This window comes from Dermacentor variabilis, chromosome 3 (genome assembly GCF_050947875.1).
Source record: "Dermacentor variabilis isolate Ectoservices chromosome 3, ASM5094787v1, whole genome shotgun sequence".
Lineage (NCBI taxonomy): Eukaryota > Metazoa > Arthropoda > Arachnida > Ixodida > Ixodidae > Dermacentor > Dermacentor variabilis.
Genome location: NC_134570.1, coordinates 140,023,735 through 140,051,520, shown reverse-complemented (window position 1 = coordinate 140,051,520; position 27,786 = coordinate 140,023,735). Strand labels below are relative to the sequence as shown.

Here is a 27,786-nt window from a genome sequence, read left to right as displayed (position 1 = left end):
CTAAGGGCAGGAGGACAGCGCCTCAAAGAATTCAAAGTCCTCGTAAGCACTCAGGCACACTTCCATGAAGTTGTATGCCTGTGTGCGCAAGAAGAATTTACTCACCCAGCACGGAGTTCCGTCGTCCTCTTTCTCCTGTGCCAGGAATATGCTCAGGCAGGTGTACACGCATGCTAGCTCGCGGCCTTTAATCCTACTCTGCACGTCGAGGCCCAGAAAAATAAATTAATAACTCTTTCGCCCACGGAAGCTTGTTCATACAAAAAAAAATGAATGACCTATTTTACTGAATATGGTCGGTTAGACAGAAATCACTGCTGAATAACACTAATGAAAAATTTTCATAAGAACCAAGCATATGTGCGGCGGCCAACGCATGTAACCGTTATTTGAAATCGTGTCATATCGTAAAATCCTGCAATACAGTTATCACGTTTTCTTTGTTAATAAATAATAACACCGTGACTTCTTTGCTCTTAGTATTTCTCTTGTTCAGCATTTTCCATCATCTTTCACGCACTCTTGGAATTCAGGTACACACGGGAGGCTCCATGGCTGCTGTCCAGATAGCGGCGTTTGTTATCGCAGTCGTCATGACAGGGCTACGTAGTTAGTTCACGCTGAAATCAGGGCTGGTACTCTATACGCATGTAGCGCAGGCTAGTGGAAAGGAAGGCTAGATGCCTCGTGGAGAAGATGGAAAAGGACGAAATTTGTTCCACCCGCCACGCCTCAAAGAGATAAAGTACTCGCATGCCTGATGAACAAGGAACGATGCATTATCAAGACTCGTAGCTGGAACGAGGGCGTAATCACAACACTGACTCACCACTGATGAGGGTACCAGTCTCAGACACTTGAAGGTGGCCTCTGAAACAGCAGAAGTTACGTACCGACCACGTTTGCATGCGTTAGAGGAATACATGTTGCAACGCAAATGTGATTCTCATTTCTTTTGTGTCTGGCGCTCAGAATCAAATTACTAGGCCGAACGTCCCGGCGAAGAATACTATCGCTACGTGAAACGCCGCACTTGCGGGGGCTATTTTCGCATTCGGCATCCACCGGAGTGCGACCGGCGCAGCCTGGTCTCGAACCTGCGACCTCTCGCTCAGAAGCGCAACGCCTTAGCGACTGAGTCTCCGCGTCGGTTGCGTCTGGCGAGGAGCTGCATGGACAAAGAACAATTAACTGCACGCTCCAAATTACAGCGTGCCTTCGTATAATGAAGGTATGCAATAATTCCGTGCTCAGCACTGCTTCCTTTACGCGACTTTCGTTGGTTCTGCTCTTTTTTCGAACTCGTGTGAACTTTATTATATTTGGCGGAAACAACAGCAACATATTAGAAAGGCTAACGAGAAATATCTGAAAATGTGATGGTTTGCAGGTGGCATTTTCCTGTTCCGCAATACTGGAGAGGAGTTACAACACATTATTGAAACCCTTAAACTGCAAAGCCCAATGGTAAGTTTAAAGATTAATGTTCAGAAGACTTTGGTAATATAAACGAGAGTGACAAAATGACAGGAATACGTAGTTAGTGGTCCCCCTTTCAAAGGTGTGCAAGGGTAAATTTACTTTGGTCATAGAGTCACAGGTCATCCAGATGACCTGTGACCTGGCAAACGAATAACGGGACCCATTCATTCAGACTATGGTTGGGCGTAGCGTTCAGCAAAACCTACAATGCCTTCGGCATGAGGATGACCGCCAGTGCAGCCTGTGACCACTGTGTTGAAACAGAAACTATGAGTCATATTCTGTGCCAGTGCCTGCAGTATTGTGCGCAGATACATTAACTCACCGCTGTGCACAACAAATTGAACGACTGGCCTCTGTCCAGATGAGCCTACTGCCTGGAGGCAGTGGTTCTGGGTCTCGCTTGTAGAGTAACACATACACCGCAAAGCTTGTTTCACAAAAGGGCTGGAGTTTCACCTTGTGAAAAGAGCCTCGTGACCGCTGAGGGGGTCATCATATGAGCGACACGCACATGCACTCCAGAGTGAGTTAAAAAAAAAAACCCTTTCTTTAAAAGTGGTAGAAGTGATTCATTATCCCATGGGAAGACCTCGAATGCATTATCATGTTTTTTTTGCTAACCCCTTCGACACCTGTAGTCTTCCTCCTTATTGTCTATGTGTGTGTGTGTGTGTGTGTGTGTGTGCACGCGGGTGTGTGTGTGTGTGTGTGTGTGTTTGTGCGTGAGCTCGTGCATGTGCGTGTGTGTGTGTGTGTCCTCCTCCATTCTTTCTAAACCCATTTTTTTCTTTCCCACATGCAAGGTAGCGTGATGAAAACTTCCTCAACATGGTACGATGGGCGAGTTGGTAGGTGAATATCGATAAGCTCCGCATCTGTACTGTAAACAGCTACCAAGAAGAATAATAAGAATGCGTTGGGGCTGTGGGGATGCGCGACTCTCACGCGTCCCCTGATATGTTGTTTTCTCGCATAGCTCCCATTTCCTGTAATCCGGCTTCGCCGCGTGGCTTTACTGTGGCGGTCGCTGTGAATGCAAGGTAGTACGAGAGATGGCGCCAGTGTTACTCTGTTAACGGCAGCTAACGGCGGGGTTACTTGGGCGCAAGAAGGAGAAGGCTCTTCCTCTTTGGCTCGGAGTCGGCAAGTGGCACGGACGTTCAGGGCGTGCGCCGATTCATGCTTCTGCGAGACCATCTCGCGAAGCCTACCGCGGAGTGGACGAACACGATCGTTTGAACGCGCCACCGTTCGCGTGACCGTACGCGCGAACGACCAGGCGTTGGTGCCCAGCATGGGGAGGACATATTCGCTCATTATCCGGTCGCGGTAAGTCGGACTTCCGCGATTTGTCGCGCGCACATCGGCATGTTTTGTGGATAGCAACTCGGCTAGCAGGCCTATGAAAGGTGCAATAAATGTCCTTGTGATTGTTTGCACTACTGTGTTGACGTTCCTTTGTTCCAAGAGCACGGAGGAGAACTCCACAGGGCGCATATGACAGATAAAGTCATAACCGGCTGCTTACCGATATCCTTGGAAAACAAACAATCTGTACATTCTGCCAACACTAGGTTATGGCTATAGGGCTTGAAATTTGGAGGTTTTGCAAAAAAACTCGCGACGCAGCTTAGCTCCGTGCAGCGAGCGTGCAATAAAAAAAATTGTAGTCACGAAACAAAAACATGGCGATGTGGATTAGAGAGCAAATGGGTGTGGTTGATATTCTTGTTGACATTAAAAGGAAGAAATATAGCCGGTCAGGCCATTTAATGAGTAGAGCAGATAACTGGTGTTCTATTAGAGCTACGGGCATAGACGGATAGTTTTCATTTTTGCGGGGGTGCTTCGGCCCGACCAGTTTTCCGAACTCCACACTATATATATATATATATATATATATATATATATATACAGACAGCCAGGGTCGGCCTGGCTGTGTCGCTACAGTGTAACTTGCGTGTCAATGGCCTCTTTCGTCTTCACACGTAACATTATGGTGGACGTTAGCGATCCCCGTCCTCGCCATGGAACTGCGAAATGGTCGGCACATTGAGCTTGTCACCGTGCCTCCCGGTGACGAGACTGCCTCTGCAACGACTTCGGCTTGTCCGACTGCTCCAATCGTCATGGTTGCCCAACATCGCGACCCTGGTGTGTTCTTTGGCCTGGAGGGACAGGACGTTGACGAATGGATCAAGCTTTATGAAAACGCCAGTGCTAATAACAGGTGGGACCCAACGATTATGCTTGCCAATGTCATCTTTTATCTCGGCGGCACCCCCCGCGTGTGGCACCAAACGCATGACGACGTGATAACCAGTTGGGACCATTTCAAAGAAAAGCTCAGGGAACTGTTCGGCGACTCCATTGGCCACAAGGTTGCCGCGAGAAAGGCTCTTGCGTCTCGTGTTCAGACATCGACAGAGCCGTACGTTTCATACATCCTCGACATCTTGGCTCTATGCCGAAAAGCTGACGACGCTATTGTCTGAAGCTGATAAAGTGTCACATGTTCTAAAAGGCATCGCCGACGACGCTTTCAATTTGCTTGTTTTCGGCAACGTCTCGACAATCGACGCCACCATTAAGGAATGCCGTCGCCTTGAACAGGCTAAGAGCCGCCGTATCACACCCCACATCACGCAGCTACCCAACACTGCTGCTACGTCGACATGTGAGGGTCGACCACGTCAGGCGACCACCTGTGACGACGTCACCCGTATTGTTCGCCGCGAGCTCGAGGCTGCCTGTTCACCAGCTTTCTCCGCGACGCCTCTCGATCCGCCAGCAAGAACGATTGCGACTCTTTAGGCCATCGTCAGACCGGAATTTGAAAACATGGGCCTGAACCCCGTGTTTTCAACGTCTCAACCCAGCGTTCCCCAGTTCTCTAGCGGCCCTCTTCGTCCCCGGCAGTCCTTTTCTATCACATCTCGCCGCCACCCGTCCGAATGACGTACCCCTGATGACAGGCCGATCTGCTTCCACTGCTGTCGCGTCGCCCACGTCACTCGTCACTGCCGCGACCGATGGCCACCACCCCCTCGGACATACGCCGCCGCTTATTCCCGCACCTTTGAACCTTCTGTTCCCTATACCAGCCGCCATGAACCCACTGCCACTGATGCTTCTGCTACAGCCGCTACAGCCGCTCGCCCCCACCTCGACGCCATCAGTGAAGTACAGCCCGACACCGTCGCTTCTCTCCGCCGCCTATCGCCTCCAGGATCCAGCCGGAAAACTAGGCACTGCAGCTTCTGGATATGAAGCTGCGTTGTCGACCTTGCCCTCAAATCCTCTGCTCACGTTACACACGAACCAAAACCATCTTGACGTTGACGGCTATCTTGTCACGGCACTCATCGATACAGGAGCACATCTTTCTATTATGAGTGCTGCCTTCCGAAGACGACTTAACAAGCTCCTCACCCCAGCGTCGGCGGTACTGTGCCTATCGTCGGCATGTGTACGGCACGTGTTGGCGTCGCCGGTCGCCACACTCCTGTCCTCTTCACCGTGATTGCTCATTGCCCCCAAGACCTAATCCTTGGCCCCGATTTTCTCTCGGCGCATTCTGCTCTTATTGACTGCTCTTCGCCTTGAGTTGCCCATTCTCGCAACCCAGTGCCGCTTACGCCCCACCGGATTTCCTCACCTGCTGCCAAAGTCAATAGCCTATATTGAACTGTTGTCTTCCCCACCAGTTCCTGATGGTGACTACCTCGAACCTCCTCTGCCCGACATTCCACTACAGTATGACGTTACCGTACCTCACAGTATACTTACTATTACTGCGAACCAAACTCGCATGCTTATCTTTAACTTTGGATTGGCAAAGCAAATTCTACCGCAAGGTATTTGCCTTGCCAACGTTGTCTCGGCGACCATCACGTGGCAGCGTTATCAACCGATGGTTCTTGCGAGCTTAGCAGGCCCCTCGCGCTAGCCTCTGGCGCCGATCCCAACACAAAGAAAATGGTTGCGACGGACCTGTCCTTTGCGCAGGCTGAAGACCTTTGCCATCTATTACCGTCCTACCGAGATATTTTCGACTTCGACGATGGCCCTCTAGGCCAGACGCTCGGGGTCAAGCATCGGGTTCTTACTGGCTATGCTACACCTATTCACCGACGACCGTATCGAGTTTCTGCGTCGGAAGACCGAGTAATTCAAAGTGAAGTGAACAAAATGCAAGATAAAAACATCATTGAGCCTTTTTCGAGTGCCTGGGCGTCACCTGTGGCGTTGGTTAAGAAGAAGGACGGCACATGGCGCTTCTATATGGACTACCGTCATCTGAACAACATTACTAAGAAGGACGTCTACCCGCCCCCACGTACAGACAACGCCCTTGACTGCCTCCACGATTCCAGCTATTTCTCTTCTATTGATCGTCGTTCTGGATACTGGCAGATTGCTGTTGACGATATGGACAGAGAAAAAACCGCGTTCATCACACCTGATGGCCTGTACCAATTTAAAGTAATGCCGTTTAAATTATGCAACACCCCTGCCACCTTGGAGCGTATGATGGACTCCTTGCTCCAAAGTTTCAAATGGCCCACATGCCTCTGCTACCTCGACGACGTCATCGTCTTCTAGCGAACGTTCGCCACTCACCTTGAGCGTCTAACAGCTATACTCGATGTATTTCGAAAGGCGAAGCTGCAGCTTAACTCGTCCAAATGTCGTTTTAGGCACCGCCAAATTACTCTTCTGTGCCATCTCGTTGCCGCTTCCGGAGTACAGCCTGATCCCGAGAAAACTCGCACTGTTCGAGACTTTCCGGTTCCGAAGTCAGCCGCAGACGTCCGAAGTTTTGTTGGGCTATGCTCGTACTTTCGTCGTTTTGTTCAAGATTTCGTGGAAATTGCTAGACCCCTCCCTGATTTTTTGAAGAAAGGCCTACAATTCTCGTGGGGTACTTCAGAAGCCCCCGCCTTCTCTCGTCTCGTCACTCTTCTCACCTCACCACCCATTCTCGCCCGCTTCGACCCGGATGGCCCTACAGAATTGCGTACAGATGTCAGCGGTCATGGCGTAGGTGCCGTCTTAGCCCAACGTCAGTGTAGCCAGGATCGCGTTATTGCGTAGGCGAGCCGCCTCCTAGCACCATGGGAGCGCAACTATTCCATTGAGGAACTAGGATGCCTTGCTGTTGTCTGGGTGTTTGTGAAAGTCCTGTCCTTACCTTTAAGTTCGCCCTTTTTCCATAGTCACTGACCATCATGCTCTCTGCTGGCTCTCATCGCTAAAAGATCCTACAGGCCGGCTTGGTTGACGGGCTTTGAGGCTACAAGAGTATTTACATTCCCTGGTGTACAAGTCTGGCAGCCTACACCAAGACGCTGACAGCTTGTCGCGTTGCCCTGTTGACGACTCTGACTCCTCCATTATTGTCAGTGCTGGTTGCGTATTTTCTGTATCACGGCTGCTTCATTTCGCCGACGAGCAACGTGACGCCTACATCAGAGCACTCATAGAACGCTTTGAACACTCTCCGGCCGATGCTACTCTACGCCTCTTCGTCCTCCGCGACGGTACTCTGTAGCGTCGTATCCTTCATGCGGACGGCTATGAGTTCCTACTTGTAATACCTAAACACCTCCGCTCAACCGTCCTAGAAGAGCTTCACGACGCACCAACGGCAGGACACCTCGTCATACCTCGAACCTATGACCATGTACGTCGCCGTTTTTTCTGGCCGGGCCTAGCCCGTTCCGTACGACGTTACGTCGCCGCTTGTGAACTTTGCCAACGACGCAAGAAGCCTTCCGAGCTCCCCACTGCTTACGTGCAGCCACTCGACATCCCTGCCGATCCCTTCCATCTTGTCGGCTTACACCTTCTCGGCCCATTTCCAGAATCTACATCAGGAAACAAGTGGGTTGCAGTCGTGGCGGACTAGGCGACCCGCTACGCCGTAACCCGCGCTCTTCCGACCTCTTGCGCAACTGATGTGGAATTCCTCCTACGTGATATCATTTTGATGCATGGCGATCCGCGTCAATTGCTAACAGACCGGAGCCGTACGTTTTTGGCCAAAGTCATTGGCGACATCATGCGTGCCTGCTCAATACAGCATAAGTTTACCAGCTCCTACCAACCTCAAACGAACGGCCTCACTGAGCGTTTGAACCGCACCCTTACAGGCATGCTATCCAAATACGTTTCAGACGACCACCGTGACTGGGACCTGGCTCTACCTTACATTACATTGGCGTACAACTCTTCCCGTCTCGAAACTGCTGGCTTTTCCCCGTTTTTCCTCTTCTATGGCCGAGAGCCGGTGCTACTACTGGACACTGTGCTTCGTCCATCACAGCTTAATCTAGCGATTAAGCCCATTATGCAATCGCCCGTGCTGACCATGCTCGCCAACTTCTACAAGTGCCAATCTACAAGTGTCTCAAGACAAACAAACCGCGCTACGACCTCAGTCACTGCGATGTCTATTTTGGATCCGGCACCCTCATGTTGCTTTGGTCACCATCGTGTAAAGTTGGACTTTGTGATAAACTGCGTTCCTGTTACACAGGCCCATATCGCGTGCGCCGCTAAGTGACCGATGTCGCCTATGAAATCGTTCTAGCCACGCCCACTACGTCCTCCGCAGTGACAACCGGTGACATTGTCCACGTCGCTCGACTCAAGCCTTACAACTCTCCACGAGCCCTGGATATTTAACAGCACCGTGATGGTGCTTATGCCGCCGAGAGAGGGAGGGGGAGAGTATTACGATATAATCGAGAGGTGCTCAAGAGACGAGCCGCCACGAGAACAACGATGAAGTGGGTCTGTGCCCTTGGCGCTAGCGAGGGTCAGCCTGGCTGTCTGGCTCCAGTGTAAATAGCCTCTTTCGTCTGTCTTTCCACACGTAACAATATATATATATATATATATTGCTACGGGATAGTATTTCCAATGACGAAGAGCCGAGCAGTAAGAAGACGACGACGACGATGATTTGAAGCTAGCGCGGGTTGTTGCCTCTTGGCCAAGCGCAGCGTATTTTCTTGTAAATATACTTGTACATAGCTTTTCGTCTGCGTCTTCCTCCGTAACATATCTGCTAGAGGTGGACGTTCCCTGTACCTCGTCACGGAGCTTCGCAGTGGACGGTACGTCGAGCCTTCCTTCATGGCTCCCGGCGACGACAACCCGACTCCGCCGGCTCCGACACCTGCTGCCACCTCGACGACCTACATCACTCTCCCCGCTCCCCGTGATCCTGGCGTATTCTCGGGCAAAGATGGGGAAGACGTCGATGACTGGATCAGCCTGTATGAACACGTCAGCCGTAATAACCGGTGGCACCCTACTATTATGCTCGCCAACGTAGTCTTTTACCTCGGTGGCACACGTAGAGTTTGATATTGCACGTACGAAGACGAGCTCACCAGTTGGGATTCACTTAAGACACAGCTTCAAGACTTGTTCGGCAAACCCTACGGTCACCAACTTGCCGCGCAGAAGGCGCTTTCCGGCCGTGTGCAGACGTCAACCGAGCCCTATGTTACGTACATTCAGGACGTGTTGGCTCTGTGCCGCAAAGTTTACACCCACATGAGTGAGTCCGACAAGGTTGTCCACATCCACTTGCTCGTTTGCAACAACGTAGCGACGGTGAATGCTGTTGTAAAAGAGTGCCGCCGCCTGGAACTCGCTAAAAGCCGACGTATTACCCAGCAGTTTGCCCGTCTGCCCAACACCCCAGCGACATCTTCCTGTGCCGACACTCCTTGTCCCAACAACACTGCCGATGTTACCAGGATCGTCCGGCGTGAGATCGAGGCCGCCTATCCGGCTGCCTTCGACTCCAGTCCCACCAACACATCTGCAGTCACGGTCTCACTGATCCAGGCAGTTGTCCGCCAAGAGTTCGAAAACATGGGTCTTCACACCATCTGCTCTGCCCATCGTCCTGATACCCGCCCGGCTTCTTCGATTCCGCCTCGTCCCGCATCTTCTTACCCACCACGTTTCCGCAGCCCATCTGAATGGCGCATTGCTGACGACAAGCCCATTTGTTTCCACTGCCATCGAATCGGGCACATTTCTCGGCACTGTCGCAGTCGCTGGAGTTCCCCAACCTGGCCTACTTATACTGCCTACTCTCGCCCCCCAGGTGGCCCTTCTCGTCCCTATGCCGCACGCTCCGATAATGCCACCGCTGATTCTCCTGCGCCGAACCGCCCCTATTCTCGTTCGCCTTCGCCCCAACGACGACAATCTCGCTCTCCGCAGGCCCATCGCTCCTATTCGCCGACTCCCTTCGGACGCCGCTCCCAGCCGGAAAACTAGACGATGCAGCGCCTCGAGGTGACGCTGCATTTCTCCCTACGCCGCCAAATCCTCTACTGACGTTGCCCACTCATCTGAACCTTCTTGACGTGCAAGTCGACGGTGTTTCTGTGTCTGCACTCATAGACACTGGGGCGCATTTGTTCGTAATGAGCGCTGACCTTCGTAACCGGCTCAAGAAAATTATCACGCCCGCCACGACGCCTGTTGTCCGTGTCGCCGATGGCGGAACAGCCTCCGTAATTGGTATGTGTACCACCCGCGTCTCCTTCGCCAATCGCTCAACAATCGTGCTATTCACAGTCATCGCTCACTGTCCCCACGACATCATCCTCGGCTTAGACTTCCTCTCCGCACATTCTGCTCTCATCGATTGCTCCGCCAGTACTCTCCGCCTCGACCTGCCTGTTCTGGATCCCGCTGAACAACACCCTACTCGCCTCAGTTCCGTCGACTTCGTTCGCTTGCCACCTTCGGCACTGACTTACGCTGACTTCGTGTCATCCCCACCAGTACCCGACGGTCACTACATCGCGGCTCCTATGCAAGACGTCCTCCTTACACACGGGATCACAGTACCTCATACAGTTTTATCTATTACGGCGAATTGCGTCTGCCTGCCAGTGGTCAATTTTGGCTTGACGACACAAGTACTGCCACGCGGGATGTCTCTGGCCCAACTTTGCTCATTCGAGGATCACTCTGTAGCATCGATTTCAGTAGACGACCATTCAATTCAGCAGATCCTCCTCTACCGTCGCAGTCGGCAACTTGTACCATCGCCAACTTACAAAAATGATTGCACCCGACATGCCTTCCGAGCGCGCTCGAGCGCTCTACCGCGTGCTAATTTCCTACCTAGATATTTTTGACTTGAACGATCGCCCTTTGGCCCAAAAAACAGCTGTCAAACATCGCATTAATACCGGCGATGCCCCTCCTATTCATCGCCGCCCGTATCGAGTATCACTAGCTGAGCATCAAGTTATTCACAGCGAAGTTCGCGAGGTGCTTGCTAAGAACATTATTGAACCGTCATGTAGTCCATGGGCGTCACCTGTTGTGCTGGTAAAAAAGAAGGATGGCTCATGGCGCTTTTGCGTGGATTATCGGTACCTTAACAAGGTTACCAAAAAGGACGTGTATCCCCTACCTCGCTTTGATGACGCCCTTGACTGCCTCCACGGTGCTCGCTATTTCTCCTCTATTGACCTTCGCTCCGGCTATTGGCAGACTGCCGTGGACGATCTTGACCGTGAGAAGACTGCCTTTGTAACACCCGACGGTCCTCATCAATTCAAAGTGATGCCGTTCGGTCTATGTAACGCTCCTGCCACTTTTGAACGCATGATGGACTCCCTTCTTCACGATTTAAAATAGTCCACGTGCCTGTGCTACTTGGACGACGTTATAGTATTCTCCCCAACATTCGCAACACACCTCGAGCGTCTCTCAGCAGTCCTGGACGTTTTTCGGCGAGCCGGTCTGCAACTCAACGCATCGAAGTGCCAATTCGGCCGTCGCCAGATTACCGTCCTTGGACATCTCGTTGACGCGAACGGAGTGCAACCGGACCCAGGCAAGATGCATGCTGTTACGCACTTCCCTGTTCCAAAGTGTGTCAAGGATGTGCGCAGCTTCATCGGCCTTTGCTCGTACTTCCGCCGTTTCGTTAAAAATTTCGCGGCCATAGCACGACCACTAACCGAGTTTTTGAAAAAAGACGCCCCTTTCCAGTGGGGCGCTAACGAGGCCTCTGCATTCTCGCTTCTAATCGACCTTCTCACAACGCCTCCCGTTCTGGCCCATTTCGATCCTTCTGCGCCTACCGAAGTCCGTACTGATGCCAGCGGTCACGGAATTGGCGCAGTACCGGCACAACGCCATCGTGGCCACGACCGTGTTATCGCTTACGCCAGCAGGTTCCTCTCGCTCGCGGAGCGCAACTATTCCATCACTGAGCGTGAGTGTCTGGCCCTAGTTTGGGCGGTTGCGAAGTTCCGCCCACACTTATATGGCCGACCCTTTTCCGTTGTCACAGACCATCACACACTTTGCTGGTTATGCTCATTGAAAGACCCTACAGGAAGACTTGGTCGCTGGGCCTTACGCCTCCAAGAATATTCGTTCTCTGTCACCTACAAATCTGGCCGACTACACAAGGACGCTGACTGCCTGTCTCGCTACCCGGTAGACGAGCCTGACGACGCCGTCAGTAGTACCGCCGACGGCATTTTCTCTGTGTCTGCCTTCGCTAACATCGCCGATGAGCAGTACCGAGACCTATCGCTGCGAGTACTCATCGAGCGTCTGCGCTCTACACCTACCGACGCATCCGTTCGCCGATATGTCCTCCAGGGCGGCATTCTGTACCGAAGGAACTTCCTCCCTGGAGGCCCTGATCTTCTTCTTGTCGTGCCAAAACATCTACGACAGGCTGTGCTCTTTGAGATGCATGACGCACCCACTGCAGGACATCTTGTTGTAACCCGCACGTACGACCGCGTCCGCCACCGCTCCTACTGGCCTGGTCTCGCTCGCTCCGTCCGACGCTATGTTGCTGCCTGTGATCCCTGCCAGCGTCGGAAAACACCTCAGGTGCTACCTTCCGGTTATTTACAGCCGATCACCATCCCTGTGGGACCGTTCTTTCATGTTGGACTAGACCTCCTCGGTCCCTTTCCCACGTCATCCTCTGGGAACAAATGGGTAGCCGTCGCAACTGATTACGCCACCCGATACGCTATCCCGCCAGCTGTCCCTACCAGTTGCGCCACTGACGTCGCCGACTTTCTCTTGCGTAACATTATCTTAGTGCATGGCGCCCCGCGACAGCTGCTTACTGACCGTGGTCGTAACTTCCTCTCGAAAGTTATCGCCGACATTGTGCGTTCCTGCTCTATTCAACACAAGCTGACTACCTCATAGCATGCTCAAACCAATGGCCTGACAGAGCGGTTAAACTGTACGCTTACCGACATGCTGTCCAAGTACGTTTCGAAGGACCACCACGACTGGGACGTTGCCCTTCCTTACGTTACATTTGCTTATAATTCTTCCCGGCACGACACCGCCGGATTTTCTCCATTTTATCTACTCTACGGTCGCGAACCGACCTTGCCCCTTGACACGGTACTTCCTCCTGCTGCGATCTCAACAACCGAGTATGCGCGCGACGCCATCGCCCTCGCCGACCATGCACGCCAGCTTGCCCGTGCTCGACTGACGGACTCTCAAACCACGCAGCAGCGTCAGTACAACGCCCGCCACCGTGACGTACAGTTTTCGCCTGGTGCATTCGTGCTCCTCTGGTCGCCCTCTCGTCACGTCGGACTTTCCGAAAAGCTCCTTTCGCGATACACAGGGCCCTACCGCGTGCTGCGCCAGGTGACGCCTGTGACTTACGAAATTGCTCCTGTGAGCTCAACCTCGTCATCTACTCTGGCATCTACTGATGTCGTGCACGTCAGTAGGCTCAAGACCTACTACACTGCTTCAGACTCCGGCCTGTAGTCGCTCCGGGACGGCGCTTTTGCCGCCGGGGGTAGTGCTACGGGATAGTATTTCCAATGACGAAGAGCCGAGCAGTAAGAAGACGACGACGACGATTTGAAGCTAGCGCGGGCTGTTGCCTCTTGGCCAAGCGCAGCGTATTTGCTTGTAAATATACTTGTACATAGCTTTGCGTCTGCGTCTCCCTCCGTAACTATATATATATATATATATATATAGGGGTTTTCTTCAAAGTTCAGCACGCTGGACCCGACGTAAAATACGCAGGAAAGAGACGACGAACTTTTTGGGAGACTTCTTTTTCTTACTTAACGTTTTCGGCTGGTGGACCAGCCTTCGTCAGAAGTCTCCCAAAAAGTTCGTCGTCTCTTTCCTGCGTATATATATATATATATATATATATATATATATATATATATATATATATATATATATATATATATATATATATATATATATATATATATATATATATATGTAGTTGCAGTTAAAGAAGCTTCGTGGGACCTCGAAGAATTGAGCGCTGAAGTGACGGCACTCTATCAGTATACCAGACCCCATAGTAGGAGACAGTTCAATTTCACAGCCTGAGTCTTCTCGGTTGTTAGGTTAGGTTAGGTTAGGTTAGGTTAGGTTTCTCGCCTTTCCGGCGAAACTGCAGTCTCTCTGTCTTTTTGTTTTCGTTTTCAGTGAGTCCAAGTATAAGCGCTCCTGCACATGACTGCTATTGATTCTGATTTCAAGTCAATCCGGCTTGGCCTCATTTCGGTTACTGCGTGAATTATGCAGTGTTCCCCAACTATCATGCAGATTTAAAGAAAATAGTTGTTTCACTCGAAGAAACTTAGTTTCCAGTACAGTGGAGAAGCCGCTAGTAATTCTTTCGTTATTGAGATTTAATTTGGTATCTGCAATTAATTATCTAAGTCGAGCAGTACTGCCCTAATTTTCAAAGTGTCAATGAGGCATTTGTAGGCACCCCAACATAACATCCAACTGTGGTGTTTTAAGCGACGTACTGATTGCGCACAATATTTTTCCGACTGGCAAAAAAAAGAAGGCCTCACGAAGTATGAAAAATACCACGTGAGTGAGTGAATGAGTGAGTGAGTGAAGAAACTTTATTGCAGGTCTGGCGAGGACGTAAACTCGTCGCGCACCCGGATAGTCCCACGTCCGGACCTGCAGCTCTAGCCCACCGGCCCGGTCACGGGAACGCCGGACAGTCAGGATTTCCTTTTCTAGAGCGGGGCTACGCAGAAGTGAGTCCCACTCGTCCTTGATGAACTTGGGGTATGTCGACCCGCACTCCCAGAGTATGTGTGCTAGAGTGGAGGTCTGCCCGCAGGACGGGGAGGCGTCGTCACGATACACGTCGGGGTAAGCCTCGTGGAGAACGGACAGACACGGATATGTGCTGGTCTGTAGAAGTCTAAGCGAAACGGCTTGCGCCCTATTCAACTTGGGGTGAGGGGGTGGAAAGACCCTTCTAGACATGTAGAAGAATTTAATAACCTCGTTGTGAGTAGCGGGAGCGTCCCTGTGGCCGTAGGAAGGCCGTCGGCGCTCGTGCGCACCCACCCGCATCATAAAGCAGCACCCCCGAATAAGCTGATTGAAAGCAACTGCATTGCCTGTCGCAAACACGAAGAGACAGCCCATCAACTTGATAAGGGTACGGAAGGAGCACCAACAGCAGGTTTCATGGCTTCGCAGCTGTTCCTTCCTCTAATTTCTACGTCGCACTTCTTATCCGTCTCTCAAGGCTGACTGGTAACATTGATAACGAAAGCTCCTTGATAACGCTGCCGAAGCGCCGCTCTGACCACGCACGAAACGCGAAAAGCGATGTAATAGGCATATAGAATAGGGGGGGGGGGGGGTGTTCAAAATTCCGGCTTTGCTCGCATCGCATCGAAGGAGTGCGCGCTATATTTCGCGCCAGAAACTTGCTTAGGACCAAAGCCAAATTAAAGTGAGCGTTTTGTTTCTCATGGAAGTGTATACGTACTGCAAAATAGGTTCGTGTCAACAGATAAAAACGAAATAAACAGAACGGGAAGTGACCAACGTGCAGAGAAAAGACAAAACCAATGCGTTCAAGAAAGTAAATATACCTCTTCTAAATGAGCCGAATTGTCAATCAGGATGTCTGCACAAAAAGAAAATCATCAGATATCGGCGTGCCCTTATTATGTATCATTCGTACGCTCCGCTGAACACCAGCCTAGAGGCAGACATCCGTTATGCTTGATTTGAACTTGTCCGACCTCGTTCTCGATCCCATAAGCACGATGTTTCACATAACCCCAAATAAGGAAATCGAGTGGGGAGAGGTCGGGTGTCCTAGCCACCCAATTTACAGGCTTGTACCTTCCAATCTATAGCGCATAAAAGTCGCATCCAGCCAGTTTCGTGCTCGGCTGCTGCTGCGTGCGGTGCCATATCTTGCTGATACCACAGAAGTGGAAGACGTGACAACGGGATTTCGCTGAGAAACTCATCCACCACTTCTTCAAGGATTTCGTTCACGTAACGCTGTCCAGACAGTGCTTGATCGAAGAAGATGGGACCGATGATAGCACCGGCGTAAATTCCGAACCACACATTGAGCGACCACTGGTACTGGTGCCGACTGCGCTTTGTCCAGCGTAGATTGGAGTCCCTCCAATAGCGTGTATTATGCAAATTTACCAAGGCGTTCTTAGGAAAATAGGCTTCTTCTGTGCAAATGACATTGCTCAAAAAGTCCGGTGACCGATCAGCTTTTGTGAGGACCCAATTCGAGAAATCTAGACGATTCTACAGGTTCCTATCTTCTAAGCATTGGTGCTGGTTAAGTTAGTACGGGTGAAAGGCCGTCATTTAGAATCTTCTAAACGGATGACTTGGAAATTTGTATCTGGGTGACCACGTCCCACATGCTAGCGTGAGGATTTGAGGACATAAATGCTAGAACATTCGTGCATAGGCTATAGGACTCAAAGATGGAGTCATCTGCCGTTCTTTCTTGAAGCTGTCAGTTTGTCTCAGGTTTTCATGATTTCTGATGATGATAGTCGATGCGTTTGGGCTACCGCCACACATCCATGACTGCTATATATATATATATATATATATATATATATATATATATATATATATATATATATATATATATATATATATATATATATATATATATATATATATACACACACACACATATATATATTTGCGGCCTTCCTACTGTCGCCATTTGCAGATCCCAAGGTAAGGATCATGTTTACCTTCTGCTCATTAGAAAAAAGACATGGCGACTGGGACGAAGCAAAACCCACATTTAAACCTTATCACTAACGTTGTCAATTCCCTTTTGTGGTGACAGGTTCTGTGGCAAACAAAAATTCGTTCACTTTACCTACGCTGAGACAACAGCTATCGCAGCTTGTTTGCAACCAACCACAAACACGACTTGTTACGTGTTACTTCGGCCGGGGCGCGGCAGATAAGGCACTAACTGGATCCCTATGTTTTTTTTATTTACTTGATTTCGTTCTGGATAACTCAGATGGAGCCTTTTCGAGGGCGCTTCTTTGTGATCCGGGTGGAAACGCAGCCACGTGGTATTCTCTATATCTTATTTATTTATTTATTTATTTATTTACCAATTTCACAATATTTCGCAGGGTTTATTTATTAGTCAGAAAAAATTAGTACGCAATTAGTACATCGCTGAAAATACCGCACTTAGATGTCCCTTGGCTGTGCCTTTAAATGCCTCATTGACGCTTTGATAATTAGGATGGTGCGTCCCGAATTAGATAATTAATCTCAAGTACCTAATTAAATCTCAGTAACAAAATATTACTGGCAGCTACTTCACTGTACTGTAAACAATATGCACTAGGTTTTCTTCGAGCAACGCATTGCTCTTTTTAAAAATCTTGGTGCATGTTATTTAATTGGGACACCCTGCGTATATTTATGACCTTTACATGCGACTGACGATGTTCCCATCCCTAATAAGTGTTGTAAATTATTAGAAATGTTTTTTTTCCTGAGTCGTTAGCACTGCTTACTGGAAAGAGAAGCAATACTGAGACACACAACATTCACGTGCATTCCACTCGCCATTGATAAAGGTATCTGCCGCAGGGGTTACTGAAGTCTAGGTTTTTTTCATGGTCAAAAAAAGCACGAAAGGCAATTTGAAGCGTGGTGAACACACAGCAACATATTCATTCTCTAGGCATAGGCTATCCATACATTTAGAAACAATCTTTAATTGGCTACCTCCACCTCATTCAAAAATATAATAAACTTTGCCCTGTGTGCCTATTTAAATATACTGTGTATGTGCATCGCACTTGCAGTAGACATTTAAAACAATGTTGAAGTGAGACAATACGGATGAGGCAACCGCTAGTGCTTCTAATGCGCCGGTCCTGCTATTGACAAGATTTGCAGAAATAAAGCGAAAGTATGAATTAAAAGCCATGCACGTCCGCGCCAACAATGATGCAGTAAGCTATTAGCCCCAGTAGTATTTCAAGTGAAAAGGTCGACACAAGTGAAAAAGATCTTCATAAGATGTGGGTGGCAAAGCTCTGGTGACGACACGTGTGTTTGCAGGGGGTGGGGGGAGGGGTTTTGGGAACGAGGGAGGGGGCATCGGCAACACCCGCAGGGGTGGGGGGGTGGGGTTAAGCCCCTCCCGGAAAACTCCGGAAGGTGCCGCCCCCCCCCCCTCCGGCGTCGGCGCCTATGGTTACAGGGTGCGTGTAAAAAGAAAGGAAACACTGTCGACGTCGGCAGAAAATTAGGTGTTGTGAAGAAAATAGGACATTTGAAGACGTCAAATCGATCCGATTGGCGCAGGAACAGTGAGTTGGAGATCGCTGGAAGAGACATGTTCGTCCTGAAGCGGACATAAAAGTAATATTACTCAACGAATAATTTGCGATTCCGGCTAACCCTCTCATCTTCGTAACCTACTGCATTTTTCCGAAGTATTTACCGATTTTTAAGCCCATGAGCAAATTGTATTTCCATTGCAAAAAAACAGTGCCAGTCCAGATGACAGCACATTATTATAGTTACTCACGCGAATATGGTGCAGTAAGCAGCACCGCCACCACCACAAGCGTCAGCATCCCAACCTTATTCATGTTACCGCTGAGCGATGGTACTGCACGGTAGTCAACGGTTTCTTCAGCTACCTGCGCATTCCTTGTAGTGAGCGCCGTCTAAGGAGCGCAACGTGTTATTCTGTGTCCCTGATGACACCTTCATACACGACCGTGCATACATCTTGCGGCGAGTTTGGCACCTGGCCGTTCGCCTTCCCAAAGGTGATCCCTCCCGCACTCGCATCCTTGCGTCGTTGTCGACCTGCCTCTGGTTGAAAGCGCCCATCTATGCACGTTCCGTGTCAGTGGCTGAGCGAAATGCGACGACGTGAATGTCTTCGTCGTGACCCAGTGGCCATGCGTCTGTCGCAGACCATGTGCGGGATACAAAGCCCTGTTCGCCGGCGTAGTCATGCGATATCACTAACACCGCCGTCGAGAGCGTGAGTGCACCATAAATTAGCGTAGAATTGAAGAAGAGAGAACGAAAGTGTCAAGACGGAATGCCGTCCTATTCAGTACGCTCAACGAGGTGGCATTTTGCGACGACCACCCATCGAGGTTCAGTTCGCTTCCGCTGAAGCTAAAGTAGCATTGAAGGAAATATTGCTGAATTCAGAGCCACAAAATTGTGGTTGTCATACCCGTTTTCAACTGCACGAGCGTAGAAGTTCGGCTGTGTGGATATGTTCTAGAACGTTCAAAACATGGCCGAAGCGCGTAGACACACGCGAGCGCTTCTATATGTCCACTAGCTACGCCGATGTCCTCTAGTACACTTAAATTTCGCCTCGTACAGCCGCCAAAGCGCCATTTCTCACCATTATAAACCTGCTTCGTGTAGAGCACGTAACGATGGAAGGGTCACAATATCAGCGATCAACAACTCCTGTCTTGCGTCAGCCGAATCCACCCAGTTGCTGCAACTTTTCTGTCCTTATCAGACGACCTAATGCTTTGATTCATTGAAAGCATACCCCTTCCCTCCAGGGCTTATATCTTCAGTGGAGGGGGGAGGAGGAGGTTGGGCTCATAGGACGGCGACCAGTACAGTGCGCGCCGACTCACGCTCGCTCATATATATATATATATATATATAGTGAAACAGGTCAAATAAATAATAGAAACGCGTAAAAAAAATACCAGAATTTTACTGACGTTTCGGTAGGTACGCAAGCTGGCTCTAATAATCAACAGGGTCTGCCGCGCGCACTCCAACTCATTTGTATGAGTGTTTCCCTTCCATGATCTGTGCACAATGCAAGCATATAACGCAAATAAATATGCTTTGCACAGTTTGATGAGGCTCAATAGCAATATACACTTAAAGGGACACTAAAGGTTACTATGAAGTCAAGTTAATGTGATAAAGCAATGCTCTAGACCATCTAAGGTGTCAATATAATCGCGAACAGAGCTTTAGTAACCGAGAAATTGAGGTAAATGCATGACAAGATTTGAGGCCCCCCCCGCGACATTCCGGTACAAGCCTGATGACGAAGGCACTCCTCATCATCATTTATGTCACTAGTACTCAACTATTAGTATTAAAAAGATCATTTCATTAGGTTATAAGATGAAAGGAAATGCTGCTTGTCTACTTCTGTTTCATTTTAAGAAAAAATAACATTTTGACGCTACCCTTCAGTAGTACGGGTCGTCGAAAGGTTTCGTTTTCGCTCGACTCTGCGCGCTCGACTCTACGGCGCGCACGCTTTGGAGTTTCAGTTGTTTCGTTATCGCGTCGTGCTGCGCTGGTTCGGCTGGCTCGCGAAACTTGCATTTGGAACAAGCAGCGAGAATGCCACGGCCATGTGATGTCGTTGGATGCGCGAACTGTCCGCGGAACTTGGCCAAGGGCACTTGCAGCGGTGAATACAACGTTACTTATCACTGTGTGCCAATGAGTGAACCTCTCCGTTAATTAACATCAGAGACGCACAATGGGTTTCGTTTGACGAAAACCTAGGAAGCGATCACGACATAATCCGAATAGCGCTCTCCACGCCCAACATACGGAGAACAATAGTAATGACTAAATTAACTGAGTGGCCTCGTTATAGAAGGAAGGAAGGAAGGAAGGAAGGAAGGAAGGAAGGAAGGAAGGAAAAACTTTAATGCTCTAATTACAGCCTTCAGCGACTAACAGAGGTCTTCATGTTTTACTGAGGTCTCCGTCGTCTTGAGTGGTCGGCGCCCCTATTCCAGAGCACCGCTGAGCCTGGCCACTTCGAGAGCGTGTTGAACCAATCCCTTTTGGACTGTGAGCACGCCGCTGGTGAGCAGGCCCTCCCACTGTTCCGCACTGGGTTTTTTGTGGAAAGAGAAGTTATTTCTGCACACCCATGTGTTGTGATATACTGTTGGGATGGCCCCACACCATGGGCATGTGACTGGGATTGTGTAGATTGGAGAATGTTCCTGTATGCAGCCTTCGCCAGCCGACTGCTTCGTGTTGTGTTAAAGATGGGTGGGGTGGGGGATATATTATCCTTTTGCTTCAGTGACGGTTTAGTATTTCCGCGTACGTTGGTTCCACCGTCATAGGGGTATCCGGGTCCATTGACTGTCCCCCTCTGTATGTGGGCTCGCAAGCTAGACTGTCGGCCCTCTCTTTACCCTCTATTCCGGTGTGACCCGGCACCCAGAAAATCGTATGCAGTATCTTTTCGTTCGGAAGCCCTGCCTCGAGGAGGATTCGCAGCGCCCCTTTGTTGATTCTACCTGCCGTGTAATTTCTGCATGCTTCTTTGGAGTTTGTGAGTATTATCAAGGATCTGTTTCTACGGTAACCCTCCGCCGCTGCTAGAGCCGCAGCTGTTTCTTCCGCGCCGGGCCCCCTCTGTTACCATGCAGATCCTCAGGGTTGCGCTGCTTATCAGCTCTCCCATGTGATCCACGGTCACTGCCGCAACTCTATGTTCTTTGATGTTGGGGTCCCATGGGTATAGGGCTGCATCAGCGTATACCACATTGTTTTTAGTGGCCAGCTGTTTTTCTACGTATTCCGCTCGCGCCTGTGTTCTGGCCGCATGCAGATTCGGGTCCATATTCCTCGGCAGGGGGCTAGCTCTAAGTGTCTGGCGAAAAGAGTCTGGTATGTTAGCCATCCTATCCTTCGTTGCTTCTATGTTTTTATAGCCTAATCTTTTAAGGAGCGCCGTGCCGGTGGTTGACTGCTGGAGCCTGTACAGCTGCGCACCCAGTTGTGCCTCCTTGAGCTCTTCAAATGTGTTGTGGATACCTAGCTTGAGTAGCTTGTCGTTCGACGTGTTTCTAGGCAGATGCAACGCCGTCTTGTATGCTTTCCTGATGAGAGTCTCGGCTTGTTCTCTCTCTTGTTGCGTCATGTTGTGGTACGGGAGTGAGTACGTGACCCTGCTGACCACCAGGCTCCTGACCAGCTTGATCGTATCCCCCTCCTTCATGCCGCTCCGTCTTTGCGACACTCTAGCGATCATCCTGAGAGCTCCAGAGAGTGCTGGAGGAGTCGGATACAGCCCCGACCAACATGCGAGAATGGACTGAATTCCTTCGACGAGCACACGGAGACACCACTAAAGCAATTGAGCGCACAGCGGAGGTGCCGGTGATAGACTCTCACCTGGTCAGCCTATGGGAAGAGAGGTGGAAAAGGCAACGTCTAAACGAACACCTGAGACAACGCATCGCTCTCTTGGCAGAGCAAGCCCAAGGCCACGCCAACGAGTTTGCTAAAAACGAGTGGGCGACGTTCTGTGGAACCCTATCGGAACTCTGGGAACGACCAGTAGGTGGCGAATACTACGAAGCATGCGAAACCCGATGAGCACGCGTACTGAGAATAACAAGAAGCTCCAAGTTATACCAGACAACTTCGAGGGTACAGACCAAGATCTAGTCCATGCTCCTCAGAAAAAGTACATAGGACCCTCACCTGCCACGGGATCGTCGTACGCGAGGAGACAATACGCGGGGGAGGCGAACCCTAATTTAGACGAAGACATAACGTCCGCGGAACTGTATGAAGCGGCACAAGCCGCAGTTAAAAACTCGGCACCGGGCCCAGACTCTATCACAAATGCACTGATTCGAAACATGGATTCGGTAGCCCTAGCGAAAATAACAAAGATTTTCAATAGCGAGCGCTGGGCCAAGGGAGACTTGCCGCAAGAGTGGAAATTGGCTAAAATAATCATGATCACCAAACCAAAAAAGAATCCCTCGATTGATACACTACGGCCGGTGTCGCTCACGTCCTGCCTGGATAAGCTCTATGAAAGGGTTATCCATAGCAGATTGCAGCGATACCTGGAAGAGCAGAGCTGGTTCCCGGACTCCATGATAGGATTTCGCACGGGTTTATCTTGCCAAGACGCGTTCCTCCTACTTAGAGATGAAATTCTAATATACCGTACGGCGACGAGAGACTAGTCCTAGCACTGGATCTCAAAGGAGCCTTCGACAACGACTCTCACGACGCAATATTGGAGGAGCTCGAACTCGCGGGTTGTGGTGAGCGCACATACAATTACTTAAGAGCGTTTCTTTCCAACCGCGAGGCGAGCATCAGTATTGGCCAAATCACTTCAGATTTACTTAAAATGCCTGACAAAAGAACACCTCAAGGAGCTATATTATCTCCTCTTCTCTTCAATATGGCAATGTGTCGCCTCGCTCGCGATCTAGATCGGATACTCGACCTAGGTTACACGCTCTACGTGGACGACATCACGCTGTGGACGAACAGTGGTTCACTAGGGGATAAGGAATATACGCTCCAAAGCGCAGTATTAGCGGTGGAGAAATTTTCTACATGAAGTGGCCTGAAGTGCGCACCCGAAAAAGCTGAGTTCATCCGGATATACCCGAAAGGCTACAAATTCAGAGGATCGATTAACATCGTGGTTGAGGGCCAATCAGTCCGAGAGGTACCCACGATGCGAGTCCTGGGTTTGTGGCTTCAGAGCGACGGGAGAGCAGTACAGACACTCAAGACCCTCAAATTCACAGCCCACAACATAGCCCAAATGATACGTCGCGTGACGTATCGAAAAGTTGGAATGCGAGAAGTAACCCTAAGGCTTGTACAGGCCTTAGTGGTTAGTCGAATCACGTATGGCTTACCGAACCAAATGTTGAACAGGGAGGAGGAAAAGCAGGCTAACACAATATTCCGAACCGCTTTCAAGGCTGCTCTGGGCCTGCCTAAATGTACTTCAACGGAGCGCATGTTAGCTTTGGGAGTGCACAATACTTTCGACGAACTGAGGCAGGCCACCCTGATGCGACAGAGGGAGCGCCTCAGCTTCACAAAAACTGGTAGGGCAATATTGGCCAGACTCAATATCCCAGCATACCCCATTTATCTCACAGAGCAGGCCGCACTTCTCCGTCCTTCGATGAGATCCAAAATTACAGTAGCCCCAATTCCAAAAAATATGCATCCCGAGTACAACAAATAAAAGCGCAAAGCACGCGCACAACACATTACATCAGCGTACTCTAATAACCATAGGTACAACACGTACTACTCAGACGCAGCTGTGTATGCAGAGGCGACCGGGCAGCGCTACCAAAGGAGGTACGCCTTGGCAGTCATGAACGCGATCAGCCAACAGCAAATTACCGCGTCGGCCACGGCGGGATCCCCCACCTCGGCTGAAATATTAGCAGTGGCGATCGCACTCGCTCACGCGGAGCGTTCGTAAAGGGATTCGGTCGTGGTCACGGACTCCCAGGAGACATGTCGCATGTTTCTCAAGGGGCACGTGACTGCGGCTAGCGTCGCGATAATCCCCAAATCCTTCAACCACCATCATCGCCTGCTCTGGTGCCCGGGCCACGCGGGGGTACAGGCGAACGAAAAGGCTAACGCGTTAGCTCGAGGGTTCACTAACCGAGCGACGGCGTCCTCTTCTAACGCCAACCACTCGAACTATCCCTCACAAAATTCCACCAATTTAAATGCCAAAGACATCCTTGCTCATCAGCTCGGAGTCTGCAGAAAATACCCGCCGCCTCACCCACAACTTAACGGTGAAAAGGCCGCCGATTGGCGTAACATACAGACCGGGGTATTCCCCCCTTTAAAATTGCTAAACGCCATGTATCCCACTCGTTATAAGGCCAACTGTCCTTGGTGCGGTGGCATACATACCCTAATACATATAACCTGGGAGTGCACTAAGCACCCTCATAGGCCAAATACCAGTAACGCAATGGAGCAGTGGGAGGCACAGCTCGCCCGCTCCGACCTGACAGGACAAAAGTCCTTCGTTAGCCAGGTCAGGCAGGCGGCAGAGGCCAGTGGAGCCCTGGACTGAGAGACTCCGACCACCCCTCCTTCAAATCTATTCCATTGAAATAAAGTTTCTATTTATCTATCCCCGCTCGAAGTGGTTAAGTGCCATACCTCTGCCACAGTGATTTGGCAAAGAGCCGGAAAATCGCATAGTGTGCTCGCTGCTGTTTGGTCCAGAGGATTACGAGTTCAACGCCGACTTACTGAAGTCGTGTGGAGTGCCTTTTAAAGCAATGCTTTCCCGTAGCGCTGTTCCGTCGGTCTTGCCTGCATTCTCAGAAGCGCTAGAACAACTGCAAGTCGAAGACGGGGCGGTGAGTGCGGCATTTGGTTTTCACGAAGGAAAAGCTACAAATGTATGAATATGTACAGCCATGACATACAGTTGCCGTCGTAGTAGTACGCAACGATGCCGGCAGCGCGAGCCCTCAGCAGCAGGTCACGTTCATCAGTGCTTAAATCGCTGAAGTAGAGCCCAGCATCGCGAGCCAATGTGTCGTTGTCAGGGTCGTCCATTGCAACGAGCGTAAAAGTTGGCGTTATAAAATAATGAACCAACTTATCGTCGCGCGCTTTCCCTTCCGCTAGCCACCATAGTACAGCTTTCGCACTGCTGTCGGCTCTGTCTTGGCTCTGTTTCTGGCCGCGCTTTTGCGTTTTGCGCACAAAAGCCGTAGCGCCGTCTGCGGGCGCTGCTTTACTCACTGACAGTGCAACGTCACTATGAGACCATGACGTCAACACTCCTCGATCGGAGGGCGGGCGAGTCGAGGTATGCGGATTTGAGGCGGGAGATTTGAGGGCGCTAGAGGTATGCGGACGCTTCCGAACTCATTTTCTCTTAAAATAAGTCTCTTCTTCGCACGAAACAAGCGTTTCGAGGTTTCTGGAATGGTATTTCAACAGTCCACGTTGACTTAATATTAACCTTTAGTGTCCCTTTAATCCCTTGGCAGACTGCAAAACAATTATTTAGTCGTCTGCGTGATAATATACAAACCTACCTTCGGAATATGCTGGTTTCGGTCTTCAATCCTTTATCTCATCCGTCATGGTAGCCAAGTAGCTGTGGCTTTCCGCTGATGAGCCTCACGAGGTAACGGCTTCAATTCCCAGCACCAGCTGCCGCATCTCAGTTATGACGGGAAGGCAATAACGCTCGTGTACGTAAATTTAGTTGCCCGTTAAAAAAACTTGAAGTGAAAGAAATGAAATCCTCAGATCCCCTCCACTACAACAACACCTACTACTCTCGCACCGCGTTTTAGGTAGTTTGTTACACGATCTGGGGCCGCATTCTCAAATATTTTCTTACGCACGTGCTCTTTGCCATTGGTCAACCGGCTTCAGTAATACGTCCGGCATCAAGACAGAATGAACCTTTTCTCTACGAACATTTCTAGCGCAAGACGCTTCTTACTTTCTTCATTTCTTTTATAACGGCCCTTCAAACATTGTTGCTGTGACTGGTGCTTCACAATATCACGAAAACCCAGGTTTTTGTGGGTTTTGCGAACTATTGACAGGACTTCTACTCACTGACTTTCTATTCATCATATGGCTGAGCTCATGGCGCAGCATGTCGCCCTACGGAAATTAATTCCATTGATTAGCTCAGCTTTTATTATAACTGGCTTCATCACTACTTCTGGTGGCTCTAAAGTTTGAGGGCACTTTCCTGCGTGACAATACTTTCCCGAATACTTACGAAGCACCGGTTCAGTTTGGGCATCCAGATATGAAGCGTTGTTTTTCAGATTTACATTCTTTACGTACCGCTTCAGTTTTGGTGTCCAGATATAAACCGTTATTTTTGAATCAGACTTATTCTCTATAGCTGACGCTATTGATATAAGAGGTCTTGTCGTTCTCTCTTTTTCTTGGCAACCAAGGCTGTCTTTGGAGGTGCTGTATTTTTTTTCTATTGTGAAAACATTTTATACTTGATATTTATTTTAACATCAACAAAAACATCAACAAAAAGTAGCAAAACTGATATTATGACAATGCACGCTGAACCAAGTCATACATGTACGTGCCATGATGTGGCACCAGACAGCGTAACCCACTTACTCCCATCTATGTAAACGAAGCGCGCTGTCTGTGCGACGCTCCGTAGGATGCAGCAATCACACACGAAGCCAGACGCCATGACGAGCTAAGAATTGTAGGCCCGCCGTTTCTACGAACAAACGCTAAGCCGGCGTCGCTCATGCCACGATGATGTCCAGGCTTACCCGGAAGCTTTCCAGTTGTGCCTAATCCGGCGTGAGTTGTATGCGAACTATTAAAAGACATCTCTCTTCCTTTGTCATCCGCGCCACCAACCGAACTAAGTGTGCACAGCCCTGTATCCTTCGCGCACGCAGTATCGTTCGGGCAGGCGGAGCAGACTTCTCCGGCCTGGTACACGGGCAATGTCAGGACGTTGCCGGCGCCAGCGTAGTTGCAGACGTACAGCTGCATGTGCGGCATCACCGAGACGCCGGCGACGGTGTAGTCGACGTAGCCGCAGCCCACGTAGCGAACTGTCGCCCATACAACTTGGGTAAAATGACCCGCCGGGCTCTCCGAGGAAGCCGAGAATCTGTTCACGTTTCCTGGCGAGTAGTGGCTGTGTCCGTCGAACCAGGCCTTTATTTGAGTGGGCCAGTCCGTGCCATTGAACGGAATATTACTCCTCCGGAAAGCCAGGTTTTGTCCCGTCTTATTGAATTCAGTGATGAAACGCTCTTCGGGCGAGTCGTGTTTTAGGGTTCCCCGCCTGTCGGTGCACTGTTCGGCCTTGGCCTGTGCCACGGACGCCAGCTCCTCGTTCCACTCGAGCTGCCGCATGTTTGTGGCTTGAGGGAAGCCCCTGAGCTTGCCCGTGGCCACCATGCTCCTGTAGTAGTTGTGGGACTTCAGTATGAGCTGGCGTTCGGCCGCGCTGACGCCCTTCTTCTTGATTGTGCACTCCTTGTTGGCCGGCTTACAGGCGGTGTGTGTAGGCCGCAACTTCTTGTACTCGTTCCTGCACTCCTGGGCGCTTCTTGCGACAGTCGACGAAAGCCACAATGCGACGATGAGAAAACTTGGCGGCTTCAT

General features: G+C 50.2%; 1 protein-coding gene across 1 annotated transcript; it reads right to left on the bottom strand.

Moving 5' to 3' along the window:
- Positions 1-27,786, bottom strand: LOC142574787 (scoloptoxin SSD976-like). Its single transcript, XM_075683801.1, has 2 exons — positions 27,028-27,786; positions 1-198 (listed from the first exon to the last, which is right to left on the bottom strand). Exons 1-2 carry the CDS (start codon positions 27,784-27,786, stop codon positions 1-3), a joined length of 957 nt encoding a protein of 318 aa, XP_075539916.1.

What these genes read in the sequence shown, in the direction of transcription:
- LOC142574787 (XM_075683801.1), bottom strand. Translation starts at nt 27,786, where the DNA reads ATGAAGCCGCCAAGTTTTCTCATCGTCGCATTGTGGCTTTCGTCGACT. An exon ending in GGCTGTGCACACTTAGTTCG is followed by an intron (nt 199 to 27,027) that starts GTTGGTGGCGCG and finishes CTCGACGTGCAG; the next exon opens with AGTAGGATTAAAGGCCGCGA.